The 20491-nt window shown below is 60.4% G+C and overlaps 1 protein-coding gene across 1 annotated transcript in view; it reads right to left on the bottom strand.

Moving 5' to 3' along the window:
- The window catches only part of OPLAH (5-oxoprolinase, ATP-hydrolysing), a 51544-nt gene that overhangs the window by 14725 nt on the left and 16328 nt on the right, over window positions 1-20491 (bottom strand). Inside the window, 13 exon segments of the mRNA XM_030965027.1 lie at window positions 101-130; window positions 609-647; window positions 1897-2093; window positions 2812-2986; window positions 5381-5482; window positions 6263-6358; window positions 6913-6992; window positions 8258-8409; window positions 9753-9888; window positions 10450-10553; window positions 17777-17914; window positions 19634-19696; window positions 19698-19805. Coding sequence (XP_030820887.1) covers window positions 101-130; window positions 609-647; window positions 1897-2093; window positions 2812-2986; window positions 5381-5482; window positions 6263-6358; window positions 6913-6992; window positions 8258-8409; window positions 9753-9888; window positions 10450-10553; window positions 17777-17914; window positions 19634-19696; window positions 19698-19805 — 1420 coding nt within the window.

Here is a 20491-nt window from a genome sequence, read left to right on the forward strand (position 1 = left end):
CGCGGTGTCCCCGAGCTGTCCCTATGGTGTCCCCATGGTGTCCCCAAGGTGTCCCCTGTGCTGTCCCTGTCCTGTCCCCATGTCCCCAGGCCATGCCCATGTCCCCGCGGTGTCCCCGAGCTGTCCCCACCTCTCGTGGCTCCAGTGTCACCCGAGCCGCACGGGGGTGCCATCGTCCATCGTGTCCTTGGCCCACAGCGATGTCCCCAGGGTGTCCCCAAGGTGTCCCCATGTCCCCAAGGTGTCCCCAAGGTGTCACTGTGGTGTCCCCAGGCTGTCCCCAGGCTATGCCCATGTCCCCAAGCTGTCCCCGAGGTGTCCCCTGTGCTGTGCCTGTGGTGTTCCCATGTCCCCAAGGTGTCCCTGTGCTGTCCCTGTCCTGTCCCAATGTCCCCAGGCCTGTCCCCATGTCCCCAGGCCATGCCCATGTCCCCGAGCTCCAGTGTCACCCGCACCTGTCGTCCATCGTTGTCCTCGGCACAGTGTCACCCCCCCGCCACCGCCCGCAGCGTGTCCCTGACGGCCACCTCCGCGTTGGCCTGGGGTCAGGGGTCACACAGGGTCACACGGGGTCACACAGGGGTCACACAGTGTCCCCAAAGAGCCACCGCCCGCAGCGTGTCCCTGACGGCCACCTCCGCGTTGGCCTGGGGTCACACAGGGGTCACACAGGGGTCAGGGGGGTCACACAGGGGTCACACAGGGGTCACACAGGGGCCGGTGCTTTTGGGGTTTCAGGGGTGTTTGTGGTTTTGGAGATTTTTGATGGTTTTGGGTTTTGGGGGTTTTGATGTTTTTTGGGATTTTGGGGCTGTATTTAGGGTATTTCGGGTATTTTTGGGGTCTCACCTGCACGTACCCCATGTAGGCCTGCACCACGTGCAGCCCGTGCTCCCCAATTTTTTTTTTTTTTTTGTTTTTTTTTTTTTTTTGGGATTTTGGGGATGTGTGGGGGGGGTGTATTTCGGTATTTTGGGCTCACCTGCACATATCCATATAGCCTTCCTTGGGTTTTGTTGTCACTGCGCTGGGGTTGTGGGGGGGTTTTCCCCTCAAGTCCATCACCGTGTGGGGTGGGTGGGGGGGGGGGGGGGCACCTGTCACTGCTGCTACACAGGTGGGTTGGGTTGGGGGGGTAGTTGGGGTGTATTTTGTCACCTGCACATATCATGTAGGCCTGCCCCTTGATTGGGGTTGGGGGGTGGGGTTGGGTGTATTCTTTTTTGGGGTCTCACTGCACGTGTCCAGTAAGTACACGTGCACCCGTAATCAGCTCGGGTGAGATTGGGGGTTTTGGGGGGATTGGGGTTTTGGGGATTTTTGTTTTTGGGGGTTTTGGGTGTATTTCGGTTTTTTGGGGTCTCACCTGACATATCCAACTACTTTACTTTTTTTTTTTTTTGGTTTTTTTTTTTTTTTGGGTTTTTTTTTTTTTTTGGGTTTGGTTTTTGGTGTTTTGTATAAGCCGTTGCCCGATGTCCAGCACAGGCTGGGGGTTTTGGGGCGGATTGGGGGTTTTGGCGGATTTTTTTTGGGGGGTTGGGGGTGATTTGGGTTTGGTTCACTGCACATTATAGCCCCGTTGAGATTGGGGTTTTGGGGGGTTGGGTTTTGTGTTTGGGGTGATTTTTGGTTCACTGCGTGTCCCATATGGCTGCACCACGCAGCCCTGCTCTGTCAGCTCGGGTGAGGGATTGGGGGTTTGGGGGGTTGGGGTTTTGTTTGTGTTGGGGTTTGGGGTGTATTTGGGTATTTTGGGGTCTCCCTGCACCCATGCCTGCACCACGGCCCGTCCATGATGAGCTTGATTGGGGTTTTGGGGCGGATTTGGGGTTTTGGGGATTTTGATGTTTTTGGGGTTTTTGGGGTGTATTTCGGGTATTTTTGGGGTCTCACCTGCACATATCCCATGTAAGCCTGCACCACGTGCAGCCCGTGGTGCGCGATCAGCTCCCGCACCAGCCCGATCCCTTTCTGGTTCGCCGCCACCTGCGCGCAAGTCGGCCAGTCGCCAGTTGTCCCCAGGGTCGGCGGGTCGGCGGCCCCAGCAGCGCCGGGCACGGAGCCGGGGGCCAGCAGGGCCTCGGTCACAGCTGGGGACAGTGACAGGGACAGTGACACCCCATGGGGACAGGGACAGGGGCCAGCAGGGCCTCGGTCACAGCTGGGGACAGTGACAGGGACAGTGACAGGGACAGTGACAGTGACACCCCCTGGGGACAGCCCCGGGGGCCAGCAGGGCCTCAGTCACAGCTGGGGACAGTGACAGTGACAGGGACAGTGACAGGGACAGTGACAGGGACAGTGACACCCCATGGGGACAGTGACACCCCATGGGGACAGTGACACTCCATGGGGACAGAGCCGGGGGCCAGCAGGGCCTCGGTCACAGCTGGGGACACAGAGGGGTTGTCCCCAATGTCCCCAGTCCCCTGGATGTCCCCGATGTCCCCAGGGATGTCCCCAATGTCCCACCCTGCTCCTGGAACTCCCCGTCGGTGACCACTTTGAAGGACAGGAACACCTCTGTCTCTCTGATGTCCCCAATGTCCCCAGTGTCCCCAGAGATGTCCCCAATGTCCCACCCTGCTCCTGGAACTCTCCATTGGTGACCAGTTTGAAGGACCTTTGTCCCCCTGATGTCCCCAATGTCCCCAATCCCCTGGATGACCCCAATGTCCCCAATGTCCCCAATGTCCCCAATGTCCCACCCTGCTCCTGGAACTCCCCGTCGGTGACCAGTTTGAAGGACAGGAACACCTCTGTCTCTCTGATGTCCCCAATGTCCCCAGGGATGTCCCCGTGTCCCACCCTGCTCCTGGAACTCCCCGTTGGTGACCAGTTTGAAGGACACGAAGGCGGCGCCCTCCTGGGCCAGGCTCTGCGAGTGCGGCGGCATCGAGCCCGGGCTGGAGCCCCCGACGTCGGCGTGGTGCCCCCGGCTGGCCACGAAGAACACGGGGCGGGGCTCACCTGGCCAGAACACCTGGGACAGGTGACACTGGGGTCAGGGACATGGGACATGACCCATGGGACAGGTGACACTGGGGTTAGGGACATGGGACAGGTGACACTGGCTTAGACAGGTGACACTGGGGTCAGGGACATGGGACAGGTGACACTGGGGTTAGGGACATGGGACATGACCCATGGGACAGGTGACACTGGGGTCAGGGACATGGGACAGGTGACATTGGGGTGAGACACCTGGGACAGGTGACACTGGGTTAGACAGGTGACACCGGGGTCAGGGACACGGGACAGGTGACACTGGGTCAGGCGTGGTGCCCCCGGCTGGCCACGAAGAACACGGGCCGGGGCTCACCTGGCCAGAACACCTGGGACAGGTGACACTGGGGTTAGGGACATGGGACAGGTGACACTGGGTTAGACAGGTGACACTGGGGTCAGGGACACGGGACAGGTGACACTGGGTCAGGTGACACTGGCCACGAAGAACACGGGGCGGGGCTCACCTGGCCAGAACACCTGGGACAGGTGACACTGGGGTTAGGGACATGGGACAGGTGACACTGGCTTAGACAGGTGACACTGGGGTCAGGGACATGGGACAGGTGACACTGGGGTTAGGGACATGGGACATGACCCATGGGACAGGTGACACTGGGGTCAGGGACATGGGACAGGTGACATTGGGGTGAGACACCTGGGACAGGTGACACTGGCTTAGACAGGTGACACCGGGGTCAGGGACGTGGGACAGGTGACACTGGGTCAGGCGTGGTGCCCACGGCTGGCCACGAAGAGCACGGGGCGGGGCTCACCTGGCCAGAACACCTGGGACAGGTGACACTGGGGTCAGGGACATGGGACAGGTGACACTGGCTTATACAGGTGACACTGGGGTCAGACACCTGGGACAGGTAATGGTGACATTGAGGGGTGAAACACCTGGGACAGGTGACACTGGGGTCAGGGGCATGGGACAGGTGACACTGGGGTGAGACACCTGGGACAGGTGACAGTGGCTTAGACAGGTGACAGTGGGGTCAGGGGCATGGGACAGGTGACACTGGGGTGAGACACCTGGGACAGGTGACACTGGCTTAGACAGGTGACAGTGGGGTTAGGGACATGGGACATGACCCATGGGACAGGTGACACTGGGGTCAGACACCTGGGATAGGTAATGGTGACATTGAGGGGTGAAACACCTGGGACAGGTGACACTGGGGTCACGGACATGGGACAGGTGACACTGGGGTCAGACACCTGGGACAGGTAATGGTGACATTGACAGTGGGGTCAGACACCTGGGACAGGTGACATTGGGGTTACACAGGTGACACTGGGGTCAGACACCTGGGACAGGTGACATGGGGGGGTCTGGTGGCACCCAGCCAGAGCACCTGGGGACAGGTAACATTAGGGGGCTGAAAGTCCTGGGCACACCCAGCCAGGACACCTGGAGGGGGGACAGGTGTCTCCAGGGGTGTCCCAGGTGTGCCCCAGGTGTCACTCACAGGGGTGTCCCAGGTGTGTCACCCCCAGGTATGTCCCAGGTGTGTCACCCCCAGGTATGTCCCAGGTGTGTCCCAGGTGTGTCACTCACAGGGGTGTCCCTGTCTCAGGTGTGCCCCACATGTGTCCCCAGGTGTGTCCCCACCTGTCCCAGGTGTCACTCACAGCTGTGATGATGGTCAGCTCAGGCACGATCACAGCCCCAGGTGTGTCACCCCCAGGTGTGTCACCCCCAGGTGTGTCACTCAGTGGTGTGTCACCCCCAGGTGTGTCTCAGGTGTGTCACCCCCAGGTGTGTCCCCATCCCCAGGTGGGTCACCCCCAGGTGTGTCCCAGGTGTGTCCCCAGGTGTCACTCACAGGTGTGATATCACCTGTCGCAGGTGTGTCACTCACAGGTGTATCACAGGTGTGTCACTCACAGGTGTGATGACGGTCAGGTCGGGCAGGTGGCTGCCCCCCTGTCTCAGGTGTCACTCACAGGTGTGTCCCTGTCCCAGGTGTGTCCCTGTCCCAGGTGTGTCACCCCCAGGTGTGTCCCCAGGTGTCACTCACAGGTGTCCCCAGGTGTCACTCACAGGTGTGTCCCTGTCCCCAGGTGTCACTCACAGGTGTCCCAGGTGTCACTCACAGGTGTGTCCCCAGGTGTCACTCACAGGTGTGATGACGGTCAGGTCGGGCAGGTGGCTGCCCCCCTGTCCCCAGGTGTCACTCACAGGTGTGTCCCTGTCCCAGGTGTCACCCCCAGGTGTGTCACCCCCAGGTGTGTCCCCAGGTGTCACTCACAGGTGTGTCCCTGTCCCAGGTGTGTCACCCCCAGGTGTGTCACTCAGTGGTGTGTCCCAGGTGTGTCACCCCCAGGTGTGTCACCCCCAGGTGTGTCCCCAGGTGTCACTCACAGGTGTGATGACGGTCAGGTCGGGCAGGTGGCTGCCCCCCGCCCTCGGGTGGTTGCTCAGGATCACGTCTCCCTCCCGCAGCTCCGGGCCCAGGTTACGGATCTGGGGGGGCACGGGGGGGGTGAACCCCAAATCCCCCCTGGGAACCCCAAAAATCCCCACAAGTGTCCCATGACCCCAAATCGCCCCCAAATCTCCCCCAAATCCTCCCAAATTCCCTCCTGAACCCCCCAAATACCCCCCCCCAGCACCCCAAATACTCCTCAGGACCCCCCAAATCCTCTCAAATCCCCCTGGGACCCCCCAGATCGCCCCAAATCCACCCAGGACCCCCCCAAATCCCCTGGGACCCCCCAAATCGCCCCAAATCCCCCCAGGACCCCCTCAAATCCCCGCAGGGACCCCCCAAATTGTGTCACCTGAAACTGCACGGCTCCTGCACAGCCCTGGGACCCCCAAACCACCCAAATCCCCCCAAATTCCCCCAAATTCCCCCCAAATTTCCCCCTAAAATCCCCCCAAATTCCTCACCTGGAACTGCATGGCTCCTGCATGGCCCTCGAGCCCCCAAACCACCCAAATCCCCCCAAATTCCCCCCAAATCCCCCCAAATTCCTCACCTGGAACTGCACGGCTCCTGCATGACCCTGGGAACCACCTGGGACCCTCTGGGACCCCCCAAACATCCCCAGGACCCCCCAAACCGCTCACCTGGAACTGCACAGCTCCTGCATGGCCCTGGGACCCCCCAAATCCCCCTGGGACACCCCTAAGCACACCTGGGACCCCCCAAACCGCTCACCTGGAACTGCACGGCTCCTGCATGGCCCTGGGACCACCTGGGAGCCCCCAAATCCCCCCGGGACCCCCCAAACCGCTCACCTGGAACTGCACGGCCTCCTGCATGGCGCCCAGGTGCACGGGGATGTGGGGGGCGTTGGACACGAGCCAGAGCCCCCAAACCCCCCCAAATCCCCCCAAATCCCCCCAAATTCCCCCAAATCCCCCCAAATTCCCTCACCTGGAACTGCACGGCTCCTGCATGCCCCTGGGAGCCCCCAAATACCCCTGGGACCCCCCAAACGCCCCAAAATCCCCCTGGGACCCCTCAAATCCCTCACCTGGAACTGCACGGCCTCCTGCATGGCGCCCAGGTGCACGGGGATGTGGGGGCGTTGAACCTGAGCCGAGCCCCCAAACCCCCAAAATCCCCCAAATCCCCCCAAATCCCTCACCTGGAACTGCACGGCCTCCTGCATGGCCCTGGGAGCCCCCAAATCCCCCCCGGGACCCCAAACCCCCAAAAATCCCCAAATCCCAAATCCTCACCTGCTGCAGCCTCTGCACGGCTGCCCCCAAACCCCAAATCCCAAATCCAAACCCCAAAATCCCAAATTCACCTGACTGCACCCTGCATGCTGGCCCCAACCCCTGCCCCCAAAAATCAAATTCACTGACTGACGCTCTGAGGCTAAACTGGAATCAAACCCCTAAATTCACTGTACGTCTGCATGGCTGTGCAGGGCGTGAAGGAACAGGGCGCACGAGAAGTCCAGGCGCTCCTTGATGTTGGTGGAGATGGCCGTGCGCTGCAGCGTGCGCCCCATCTGCTCTGCGGGGGCACGGCGCCCTCAGGGGCGCCCCCAAATCCGGGGGGACCCCCGGGGACCGCCCCGGGACCACCCCAGAGACCCCCGGGACCACCCTGGGCCCCCCAGCCCTGGGTCTGCCTCGGGGAGCTGAGCAGGGCGTGAAGGAATTGGGGGGTTTGTGATGGTGGGGAGCCCCTCAGAGGCACCCCAAAATCCGGGCAGAATTGGGGACCCCCGGGACCACCCCGGGACCACCCCGGAACCCCCCTGTGCTGGGACTGCCACAGGGAACTGGGGGACAATGAAGGAATGGGGGAGATGGTGATCGTGGGGACCCTCAGGGGCGCCCCCAAAATCCGGGGGGACCCCCGGGCACCACCCCGGGACCAGCCCGGGACCCCCTGCCCTGGCTCTGCCACAGGGGATGAAGGAATTGGGGGGATTGTGATCGTGGGGAGCCCCTCAGGGGTACCCCAAAAACGGGGACACCTCGGGGGAACCCACAGAGACCCCCCCAGGACCCCCCCAGACCCTCCCAAAGTCCCACCTGCGATGCTCACAAAGCCCCAGGAGCCCCCAAACCCTCTCAAACCCACCCCAGGACCCCCCAGGACCCCCCAGAACCCCCCAGGACCCCTCAAACCCCCCAGATCCCGCCAGCCCCCTCCCCAAACCCCACCTGCGATGCTCGTGAAGCCCCCCCAGACCCTCCCCAAACCCCCCGGGACCCCCAGGACCCGCCTGCGGTGCTCATGAAGATCCAGAACCCCCCCCAAGGACCCCCCCAGACCCCCCCAGAACCCCCCAAAGCCGCACCTGGGATGCTCATGGAATGCCCAGGACCCCCAAAACCCTATCCCCCAAAGCCCCCAAAGCCCCCAAACCCCCAAACCCAACCCCCCCAAAGCCCCCCAAAGCCCCCCAACCCCCCCAAACCCTATCAAAACACCCCCAAAGCCCCCAAAGCCCCCCAAACCCCCCCAAACCCTATCAAAACAGCCCCAAAGCCCCCAAAGCCCCCCAAACCCCCTCAAACCCTATCAAAACACCCCCAAAGCCCCCAAACCCCCCAAACCCCCAAACCCTATCAAAACACCCCCAAAGCCCCCCAAAGCCCCCCAAACCCCCCCAACCCTATCAAAACACCCCCAAAGCCCCCCCAAATCCCCCCCGGACCCACCTGCGATGCTCACGGAGCGAGAACACCGGGAGCGCCACCGGCTCCAGAACCCCCCAAACCGCCCCAAACCGCCCCAAATCCCCCCGGGACCCCTCCCCAGCCCACCTGCGATGCTCATGAAGCGGTGCGAGAACACGGACAGCGCCACGGGCTCCAGCGCCGTGCCCAGCGCCGGCGCCGGCCCCGCGGTCACCTCGATGCTGATGTCCCCGAGCGCGGTGACGCGCGCCACGCAGCCCGGCTCCACCACGATGGTGCTGGGGGGCGGCACGGGGGGGCACGGGTCATCCTGGGGGTCCCCTGAACCCCCCGGGGTCACACGGGTCACACGGGTCATCCTGGGGGTCCCCCGAACCCCCCGGGGTCACACGGGTCACACGGGTCACACGGGGGTCCCCTGAACCCCCCGGGGTCACACGGGTCACACGGGTCACTCGGGGGTCCCCCAAACCCCCCGGGGTCACACGGGTCACACGGGTCACACGGGGGTCCGAACCCCCGGTCACACGTACTTCGACCCGGACGGTCTTCGGGGTCCCCAACCCCCGGGGTCACACGGGTCACACGGGTCACTCGGGGTTCCCCTGAACCCCCCGGGGTCACACGGGTCACACAGGGGTCCCCCAAATCCCCCCGGGGTCACACGGGTCATCTGGGGGTCCCCCAAACCCCCCGGGGTCACACGGGTCACACTGGGGTCCCCATCCAGGAGGGGTCCCCCAAACCCCCAAGGGTCACACCCCATCGGGGGTCCCTCCCCCCGGATCACACGTCTCTGGGGTCCCCCAAACCCCCGCACACGGGTCACACAGGTCCCCAAATCCAAGTCCCCAGCCGGGGTCTCCCAGATCTCCCTGGGGTCCCCCAAAACACCCCCAGGGTCCCACGGTGACACCCCAGCCCCCGGGTCCCCCTCAGGGGAGACCCCGCCGGGGGTCCCAGCGCCCCACCCCAGCCCCTCGGGGTCTCAGCAGTCACTCGGGGGTCACGCCCAAGCCCGGGGGTCCCTCCAGTGCCCCATGGCCCCTGTCTGTGTGTCCCTGTGTCTGTGTGTCCCTGTCCCTGCTGTCCCCCTGTCCCTGTGTCCGTGTGTCCCCCTGTCCCCCGGTGTCACCTGTTGGTGTGGATGGCAATGGCCGGCCCAGGCAGGGCGTGGTCCCTGTCCCCATTGTCCCCCTGTCCGCTTGTCCGTGTGTCCCCCTGCCCGTGTGTCCCCCGGTCCCAATGTCACCTGTCCCCCTGTCCCCCTGTCCCCCTGTCCGTGCGTCCGTGTGTCCCCCTGTCTGTGTGTCCGTGTGTCTTGGTGTCCCCTGTCCCCATTGTCCGTGTGTCCCCCTGTCCATGTGTCCCCCTGTCCATGTGTCCCCCCCTGTCCCCAGTGTCCTGTCCATGTGTCCCCCCCTGTCCGTGTGTCCCCCTGTCCATGTGTCCGTGTGTCCCCCTGTCCCTGTGTCCGTGTGTCTTGGTGTCCCCTGTCCCCATTGTCCGTGTCCGTGTGTCCCCCTGTCCGTGTGTCCCCCTGTCCGTGCGTCCGTGTGTCCCCCTGTCCGTGTGTCCCCCTGTCCGTGTGTCCGTGTGTCCCCCTGTCCCCCGGGGTCACCTGTTGGTGTCGATGACGATGGCCGGCCCGGGCAGGGCGTGGTCCGAGCCCAGCTCCCCCAGAAGGAACACGGGGGTGTCCCGGTACCCCCCCTCGAAATAGCACCGGGTCACCTGGGGGGACATTGGGGTCACACCTGGGGTCACCCCTGGGTCACCTGGGGTCACCCCTGGGTCACCTGGGGGTGTCCCGGTACCCCCCCTCGAAATAGCACCGGGTCACCTGGGGGGACATTGGGGTCACACCTGGGGTCACCCCTGGGTCACCTGGGGTCACCCCTGGGTCACCTGGGGGTGTCCCTGCACCCCCCCTCGAAATAGCACCGGGTCACCTGGGGGGACATTGGGGTCACACCTGGGGTCACTGGGGTCACCTGGGGTCACCCCTGGGTCACCTGGGGGTGTCCCGGTACCCCCCCTCGAAATAGCACCGGGTCACCTGGGGGGACATTGGGGTCACACCTGGGGTCACCCCTGGGTCACCTGGGGGTGTCCCCTGCACCCCCCCTCGAAATAGCACTGTGTCACCTGGGGTCACCTGGGGTCACCTTGGGGTCACCTTGGGGTCACCCCCAGACTCCAGGTCCCTGAGCCCAGCCCCCCCCAGCCCCCCCATTTCTCCCCAGCCCCCCGGTGCCCCCGGTGCCTGACCCCCGGTCCCCCCGCCCCCCAGTCCCCTCTCCGGGCTCCCCGGGCGCCAGGGGGCTCGGGCACGGGCTCGGTGCTGCCGGTGCCCCGCACCCGCAGATCGTCCACGAGCACGGCGCGGCCCGGCATGGTGAAACCAAACTCCTGCTGGTACCTGGGGACATGGGGACATGGGGACATGGGGACATGGGGACATGGGGACAGTGACACTGGGACATGGGGACAGTGACAGTGACACACGGCCCGGCATGGTGAAACCAAACTCCTGCTGGTACCTGAGAGGGGACATGGGGACAGTGACAGTGACATGGGGACATGGGGACAGTGACACACAGCCTGGCATGGTGAAACCAAACTCCTGCTGGTCCCTGAGAGGGGACATGGGGACAGTGGACAGTGACACCGGGACATGGGGACAGTGACAGGGACACACGGCCCGGCATGGTGAAACCAAACTCCTGCTCATACCTGGGGACAGGGACACCTTGGGGACATGGGAAGAATGGACATGGACACACAGCCCGGCATGGTGAAACCAAACTCCTGCTGGTACCTGGGGACAGGGACAGGGACAGTGACATGGGGACAATGACAGGGACACACGGCCCGGCATGGTGAAACCAAACTCCTGCTCGTACCTGGGGACATGGGGACACCTTGGGGACATGGGGACAGTGACAGTGACATGGGGACATGGGGACAGTGACAGTGACACTGGGACATGGGGACATGGGGACAGTGACACACGGCCCGGCATGGTGAAACCAAACTCCTGCTGGTACCTGGGGACATGGGGACAGTGACAGTGACACTGGGACATGGGGACATGGGGACAGTGACACACGGCCCGGCATGGTGAAACCAAACTCCTGCTGGTACCTGGGGACATGGGGACATGGGGACAGTGACAGTGACACACAGCCCGGCATGGTGAAACCAAACTCCTGCTGGTACCTGAGAGGAGACATGGGGACATGGGGACATGGGGACAGTGACACACGGCCCGGCATGGTGAAACCAAACTCCTGCTGGTACCTGGGGACATGGGGACATGGGGACAGTGACACTGGGACATGGGGACAGTGACAGTGACACACGGCCCGGCATGGTGAAACCAAACTCCTGCTGGTACCTGGGGACATGGGGACATGGGGACATGGGGACATGGGGACAGTGACACATGGCCCGGCATGGTGAAACCAAATTCCTGCTGGTCCCTGAGAGGGGACATGGGGACAGTGACACACAGCCCGGCATGGTGAAACCAAACTCCTGCTGGTCCCTGAGAGGGGACATGGGGACAGTGACAGTGACACCGGGACATGGGGACAGTGACACTGGGACACACGGCCCGGCATGGTGAAACCAAACTCCTGCTCGTACCTGGGGACATGGGGACACCTTGGGGACATGGGGACAGTGACAGGGACATGGGGACAGTGACAGGGACAGTGACATGGGGACAATGACAGTGACACACGGCCCGGCATGGTGACAGACTGCCTGGGCCGATTCAGCCCTCTGGTTATTGCCCACTGCCGGTACTCCAGGCTGGCAGCGATGAGATTGAAACGAGGAGTGTCAGGGCATTCAGAAAGGACTTCAGGGCGCTGCGTCAGGTAGGGGACAGGGCAGGAGCTCAGGCAGTGCTCTGCTCAGTCCCTTTGGCAGCGGAGGAAAATGATGAAAGACACAGGAGAATCCGCATCACCAACAAGTGGCTTAAGGGCTGGTGCCATCGGCATAATTTTGGGTTCTTTGATCACGGGGAACCTTTTACAGCATCTGCCCTGCTGGAACCAGATGGGGTGCATCTCTCAGTTAAGGGCAAAAGGTTTTTAGCTCATGAGCCGGCAGACCTCACTGAGAGGGCTTGAAACCGGGTTTGAAGGGGGAAGGGGAAGCACCTGAGCCATCTGTGAGCTGGCCCAAGGGCTGCAAGGCTAAGTTAGGGGTGAAGTCAGGAGCCCAGCTGAGGTGCGTGTATACCAGTGCACGCAGCTTGGGCAACAAACAAGAAGAGCTGGAGGCCACGGTGCAGCTGCAGAGCTGTGATGTGGTTGCCATCACAGAAACACGGTGGGATGACTCACATGGCTGGAGTGCTGCACTGGATGCATACAAACTCTTCAGGAGAGACAGGAAAGGAAGAAGAGGCGGAGGGGTGGCCCTTTATATTAAGCAGACTTTCGATGCTGTAGAAATTGGAACTGAGGAGGATGGAGTTGAATGTCTGTGGGTAAGAATGAAGGGGAAGGCCAACAAGGCCGACACCCTGCTGGGAGTCTGTTATCGTCCACCCAACCAGGAAGCAGAGGTAGATGACTTACTCCATAAGCAGCTAGATAATGTTTCAAGATCATCAGCCCTTGTTCTTGTGGGTGACTTCAACCTACCGGACGTCTGCTGGGAACTCAATACAGCAGTAAAGAGGCACTCCAGGAAATTCCTAGAGTGTATGGAGGACAGCTTTTTGTGAAGGGACTATGTTAGATCTGCTGTTTGCAAATAGAGACGGGCTGGTGGGAGATGTGGTGGTTGGAGGCCGCTTGGGGCAGAGTGATCATGAAATAACAGAGTTCTCAACATTTGGTGAAGTCAGGAGGAGCACCAGTAAGACCCTTGCATTAGGAGGGCAGACTTTGGCCTGTTTAGGAGAATTATTCAGAGAGTCCCTTGGGAAGAAGCTCTTAAAAACACAGGAGTTCAGGAAAGCTGGGCATGCCTCAAAACAGAGATCTTGAGGGCGCAGGAACAGACTGTCCCTGTGTGCCGGAAGATCAGCCAACGGGGTAAATGTCCAGCCTGGCTGGGCGAGGAGGTTTTGGAGGAACTTAGGAATAAAAAGAGGATGTATCAGCATTGGAAGGTGGGTCAGGCCTCTAAGGAAGTGTTCAAGAAGCCTGCTAGAGTATGCAGAAAAAAAATTAGGGAGGCCAAAGCTCAGTTTGAATTTAGAATGGCGACTTCTGTAAAGGATAATAAAAAATGTTTTTACAAATACATTGATGCTAGAAGGAAGGGTAAGACCGGCCGTTGTTCTTTACTGGACAAGGGAGGGAACCTAGTATCTGGAGACGAGGAGAAGGCAGAAGTGCTTAATGCCTACTTGGCCTCAGTTTTTAGTGAGAAGATGACGTGCCCTCAAGACACCTGCCCACCTGGGCTGGTCGATGGTGTCAGGGAGCAGAACGGTCCCCTCATTATCCAAGAGGAGGCAGTCAACTACTGAAATGCTTGGATGTTCATAAATCTATGGGAGCAGACGAGATCCACCCCAGGGTAATGAGAGAGCTGGCAAATGAGCTTGCAAAGCCACTCTCCATCATCTACCAACAGTCCTGGCTCACTGGTGAGGTTCCGGATGACTGGAAACTGGCCAGTGTGATACCCATTCACAAAAAGGGTGCAAAGGAAGATCCTGGTAATTATAGACCAGTCAGCCTGACCTCGGTACCTGGCAAAATAATGGAACAGTTTATATTAAGTGCCATCACAAAGAATTTACAGGATGGCCAGGGTATCAGACCCAGTCAGCATGGATTTAGGAGGGGTAGGTCATGTTTAACCAACCTGGTCACCTTTTATGGCCAGGTAACCCGCCTAGTGGATGCAGGGAAGGCTGTAGATGTTGTTTATTTGGATTTCAGCAAGGCCTTTGACACTGTCTCCCACAGCACACTCCTAGACAAGCTGGCAGCCCGTGGCTTGGACAGGAGCACTCTGTGCTGGGTTAGGAACTGGCTGCATGGCCGGGCCCAGAGAGTGCTGGTGAATGGTGCTGCATCCAGCTGGCGGCCAGGCACCAGTGGTGTCCCTCAGGGGTCTGTGCTGGGGCCAGTTCTGTTTAATATTTTCATCAATGACATGGATGAGGGTTTAGAGTCTTTCATTAGCAAATTTGCAGATGACACTAAGCTGGGAGCATGTGTCGATCTGTTAGGGGGACAGAGGGCTTTGCAGAGGGACTTGGAACGGTTGGATGGATGGGCAGAATCTAATGGGATGAAGTTCAATAAGTCCAAGTGCCGAGTGCTGCACTTTGGCCACAATAACCCCCTGCAACGTTATAGGCTGGGGACGGTGTGGCTGGACAGTGTTCAGGTGGAAAGGGACCTGGGGGTGCTGGTTGACATCCGGCTGAACATGAGCCAGCAGTGTGCCCAGGTGGCCAAGAAGGCCAGTGGCATCCTGGCCAGAATCAGGAATGGTGTGGCCAGCAGGAGCAGGGAGGTCATTCTTCCCCTGTACTCGGCACTGGTGAGGCCACATGAGTATTGCATCCAATTCTGGGCCCCTCAGTTTAGGAGGGACGCTGAGATGCTTGAGCGTGTCCAAAGAAGAGCAGCGAGGCTGGTGAGGGGCTTGGAACACAAGCCGTGTGAAGAACGACTGAGGGAGCTGGGGTTGTTCAGCCTGGAGAAAAGGAGACTCAGAGGTGACCTTATCACTCTCTTCAGCTTCCTGAAGGGCGGCTGTGGTGAGCTGGGGTCGGTCTCTTTCTCCGGGCAACAACAGACAGAACAAGAGGACACAGCCTCAAGCTGTGCCAAGGGAGATACAGGCTGGAATTAAGGAGGAAGTTTTTCACAGAAAGAGTGATCAAATACTGGAATCATCTACCCAGGGAGGTGGTGGAGTCACCATCCCTCGATGTGTTTAAAAAAAGACTGGATCTGGCACTTGGTGCCGTGATCTAGTTGAGGTGTTAGAAGATGGGTTGGACTCAATGATCTCAAAGGTCTCTTCCAACCTAGAAATTCTGTGATTGTGTGATTCTGTGATTGTGTGATTGTGTGATTGTGTGACTCTGTGATGCTGTGATTCTGTGATTCTGTGACTCTGTGACTCTGTGATTGTGTGACTCTGTGATTGTGTGACTCTGTGATTCTGTGACTCTGTGACTCTGTGACTCTGTGATTCTGTGACTCTGCGATTCTGTGACTCTGTGACTCTGTGATTCTGTGATTCTGTGATTCTGTGACTCTGTGACTCTGTGATTGTGTGACTCTGTGACTCTGTGACTCTGCGACTCTGCGATTCTGTGACTCTGTGATTCTGTGACTCTGTGATTCTGTGACTCTGTGATTCTGTGACTCTGCGATTCTGTGACTCTGCGATTCTGTGACTCTGTGACTCTGTGACTCTGTGAATTCTGTGATTCTGTGACTCTGTGATTCTGTGACTCTGTGACTCTGTGATTCTGCGATTCTGTGACTCTGTCATTGTGTGATTGTGTGATTCTGTGACTCTGTGACTCTGCGATTCTGTGACTCTGTGATTCTGTGACTCTGTGATTCTGTGACTCTGCGATTCTGTGACTCTGTGACTCTGTGACTCTGTGAATTCTGTGATTCTGTGACTCTGTGACTCTGTGACTCTGTGACTCTGCGATTCTGTGACTCTGCGATTCTGTGACTCTGTGACTCTGCGATTCTGTGACTCTGTGACTCTGTGACTCTGCGATTCTGTGACTCTGTGACTCTGTGACTCTGTGATTGTGTGACTCTGTGACTCTGCGATTCTGTGATTCTGTGATTCTGCGATTCTGTGATTCTGCGATTCTGTGATTCTGTGACTCTGTGACTCTGTGACTCTGTGATTCTGTGATTCTGTGATTCTGTGACTCTGTGACTCTGTGACTCTGCGATTCTGTGACTCTGTGATTCTGTGACTCTGTGACTCTGTGATTCTGCGATTCTGTGACTCTGTGATTGTGTGACTCTGTGACTCTGTGACTCTGCGATTCTGTGACTCTGTGACTCTGTGACTCTGTGATTCTGTGATTCTGTGACTCTGTGACTCTGTGACTCTGTGATTCTGTGATTCTGTGATTCTGTGACTCTGTGACTCTGTGACTCTGCGATTCTGTGACTCTGTGATTCTGTGACTCTGTGACTCTGTGATTCTGTGATTCTGTGATTCTGTGATTCTGCGATTCTGTGATTCTGTGACTCTGTGACTCTGTGACTCTGTGATTCTGTGATTCTGTGATTCTGTGACTCTGCGATTCTGTGATTCTGTGACTCTGCGATTCTGTGATTCTGTGACTGCGATTCTGTGACTCTGTGATTCTGTGATTCTGCGATTCTGTGACTCTGTGATTGTGTGATTGTGTGATTCTGCGATTCTGTGATTCTGTGACTCTGTGACTCTGTGACTCTGTGACTCTGTGATTCTGTGACTCTGTGATTCTGTGACTCTGTGACTCTGTGACTCTGCGATTCTGTGACTCTGTGACTCTGTGACTCTGTGATTGTGTGACTCTGTGACTCTGTGACTCTGTGATTGTGTGACTCTGTGACTCTGTGAATTCTGTGATTCTGTGACTCTGTGACTCTGTGACTCTGTGATTGTGTGACTCTGTGACTCTGTGACTCTGTGACTCTGTGATTCTGTGACTCTGTGATTCTGTGACTCTGTGACTGTGATTGTGTGACTCTGTGATTCTGTGACTCTGTGATTCTGTGACTCTGCGATTCTGTGACTCTGCGACTGTGATTCTGTGATTCTGCGATTCTGCGACTCTGTGATTCTGTGATTCTGTGATTCTGTGACTCTGTGACTCTGTGACTGTGATTCTGTGATTCTGTGACTCTGTGACTCTGTGAATTCTGTGATTCTGTGACTCTGTGATTCTGTGACTCTGTGACTCTGTGACTCTGTGACTCTGTGACTCTGTGATTCTGTGATTCTGTGACTCTGTGTATTCTGTGATTCTGTGACTCTGTGACTCTGTGACTCTGTGATTCTGTGACTCTGACTCTGTGACTCTGTGAATTCTGTGATTCTGTGACTCTGTGATTCTGTGATTCTGTGATTCTGTGACTCTGTGATTGTGTGACTCTGTGACTCTGTGAATTCTGTGATTCTCCGATTCTGCGACTCTGTGATTCTGTGACTCTGTGACTCTGTGACTCTGTGACTCTGTGATTCTGCGACTCTGTGACTCTGTGATTCTGTGACTCTGCGACTCTGTGATTCTGTGACTCTGTGATTCTGTGACAGAGCCCTGAGGAACAGGAATGGGACCCTCGGAGGGACAGGAATGGGGAGCGAGGGACAGGAGCCCGGAGAGAGGGACCTGGGGGCTGGCACGGGGACTGTGCCACCCCTGGCATGGCACTGGTGGCACTGGGATGGGTTGGGTGGCACTGGGATGGCACTGGTGGCACTGTGACAGGTTGGGTGGCCCTGTGACAGGTTGGGTGGCACTGAGGTGGCACTGGTGGCACAGTGCCATGTCGGGTGGCACTGGGACAGGGTTGGTGGCACTGGGATGGGTTGGTGGCACTGTGCCATGTCGGGTGGCACTGTGCCATGTCGGGTGGCACTGGGATGGGTTGGTGGCACTGTGCCATGTCGGGTGGCACTGACCTGGCGGTGAAGGCCCCCAGGAAGTCCCCGGCGGCGCAGGTGCCCGGCCCCGGCGGGTGTCCCTGCGCTGACACCATCAGGGCGCAGTCGGTGCCCTCGTAGCGCAGGTGCAGGAACGGCTCCGTGCGGATCTGAGCCCTGCGGGGACACGCAGCGTGGCACCGGTGACACCGTGGCACCCACACCCTGGCACTGTGTCACCGTGTCACCCACACTGTCACATGGGCACCCTGGCACCGTGTCACCCACACTGTCACACGGGCACCCTGGCTCCGTGTCACCACCACTGCGTCACCCTGGCACCAGTGTCACCATGTCACCCACACTGTCACACAGGCACCCTGGCACTGTGTCACCGTGTCACCCACACTGTCACACAGGCACCCTGGCACCGTGTCACCCACACTGTCACACGGGTGTCCTGGCACTGCCACCGTGTCACCAACACCGCGTCACATGGGCACCCTGTCACCCTGTCACCCTGTCACCCTGTCACTGCATCAGCCCGTCACTGTGTCACACTGTCACACGGGCACCCTGGCACCGTGCCACCCTGGCCCCGTGTCACTGCATCACCGTGTCACCCTGGCCCCAGCCCCCCATGTCTGGTGTCCCCTGTCCCATCCCCACTGTCCCCAATGTCCCCATCCTCCCATCCCCGGTGTCCTCAGTGTCTCCTGTCCCCGTTCTCGCATTCCTGCTGTCCCCAGCGTCCCATGTCCCCTGCCCCCATCCCCAGTGTCCTCTGCCCCATCTCCGCTGTCCCCTCTGTCCCCAGATAACCATCCCAGTGTCCCCTGTCCCCAGGCTCGCTGTCCCCTCTGTCCCCTGTCCCATCTCCACTGTCCCCTGTCCCCATCCCTGCTGTCCCCACTGTCACCAGCGTCACTTGTCCCCTGCCCACTCCCAGCTGTCCCCTGTCCCATCCTCAGTGTCCCCTGTCCCCAGCCCCCTATCCCCGCTGTTCCCAGCGTCCCCTGCCCTGCTGTCCCTGCTGTCCCCAATCCTCGGTGTCCCCAATGTCCCCAATGTCCCCATCCTCCCATCTCCAGCGTCCCCAGTCCCCATCCCCGCTGTCCCCACTGTCCCCAGTGTCTCTGATGTCCCCATCCCCATCTCCACTGTCCCCAGTGTCCTCTGCCCCATCTCCAGTGTCCCCTCTCCCCGCTGTCCCCACTGTCCCCTGCCCTCTGTCCCTGCTGTCCCCGCTGTCCCCAATCCTCGGTGTCCCCAATGTCCCCAATGTCCCCATCCTCCCATCTCCAGCGTCCCCAGTCCCCATCCCCACTGTCCCCACTGTCCCCACTGTCCCCACTGTCCCCAGTCCCCATCTCCGCTGTCCCCTGTCCCCTGTCCCCAGCTCCCCATCCTCGCTGTCCCCATCCCGTCTCCATCCCCAATGTCCCCAATGTCCCCAATGTCCCCACTGTCCCCTGTCCTCTGTCCCCTCTGTCCCTCTGTCCCAGCTGTCCCCTCTGTCACCATCCCCCCGGCGCTCCCGCCCGTCCCCATCGCGTCTCTGTCGCCCTGTCGCGTGTCGCGTGTCACGTGTCACGGTGTCGCACTGTCACGTGTCGCGTGTCACGTGTCACGGTGTCGCGTGTCGCACTGTCACGTGTCGCACTGTCACGTGTCGCGGTGTCACGTGTCGCACTGTCACGTGTCGCGGTGTCGCGTGTCGCGGTGTCGCGTGTCACGTGTCGCGTGTCGCATGTCGCGTGTCGCGTGTCGCGTGTCGCGCTGTCGCGTGTCGCGCTGTCGCGTGTCATGTGTCGCGTGTCGCGCTGTCGCGTGTCGCGCTGTCGCGTGTCGCGTGTCGCGGCGCTGTCGCCTGTCGCGCTGTCGCGTGTCGCTCACGGTGCGAAGCCCCTGCGCAGCGCAGCGTCCCGGCAGCGCCCCGCTCCAGCTTCGCGGAGGCGCCTCGAGCCGCGGGAACGCGCCCGGCCCGTACGGGAGCGCGCACGGCTCCTGCTCCTCCTGCACCGCGTCCGCCAGCGCCAGCCCCAGCGCCGAGAGCAGCCCGCTGTGCCTGCGGGGAGGGGACAGCGCTGTCACCGCGGGGACACTGCGGGGACAGCTCGGGGACATTGCAGGGACAGCGCTGTCACCGCGGGGACACTGCGGGGACACTGCGGGGACACTGCGGGGACAGCGCCGAGAGCAGCCCGCTGTGCCTGCGGGGAGGGGACAGCGCTGTCACCGCGGGGACACTGCGGGGACAGCTCGGGGACAGCGCCGGGAGCAGCCCGCTGTGCCTGCGGGGAGGGGACAGCGCTGTCACCGCGGGGACACTGCGGGGACAGCTCGGGGACAGCGGAGCAGCCCGCTGTGCCTGCGGGGAGGGACAGCGTCACCGCGGGGACACTGCGGGGACACTGCGGGGGACACTGCGGGGACAGCGCCGGAGCGCCCGCTGTGCCTGCGGGGGGGGGACAGCGCTGGGCAGCCCGGGACACGGGGACAGCGCGGGGACAGCGCGGGGACATCCCTGCCCCAGGCCTGGGGACACCGCGGGGACATTGGGGGGACATTGCGAGGACATCCCTGCGCCAGCCCTGGGGACATTGCGGGGACAGCCCGGGGACACCGCGGGGACACCGCGGGGACATCCCTGCGCCAGCCCTGGGGACGCCCCGCCCCAAAGCCAGCGACACCCCAAACCCCCCGGGACCCCTCCCCCGCCCTATGGGGGACGGGGCGTTAGGGGGTCTCCAG

This window comes from Camarhynchus parvulus, chromosome 2 (genome assembly GCF_901933205.1).
Source record: "Camarhynchus parvulus chromosome 2, STF_HiC, whole genome shotgun sequence".
NCBI lineage: Eukaryota > Metazoa > Chordata > Aves > Passeriformes > Thraupidae > Camarhynchus > Camarhynchus parvulus.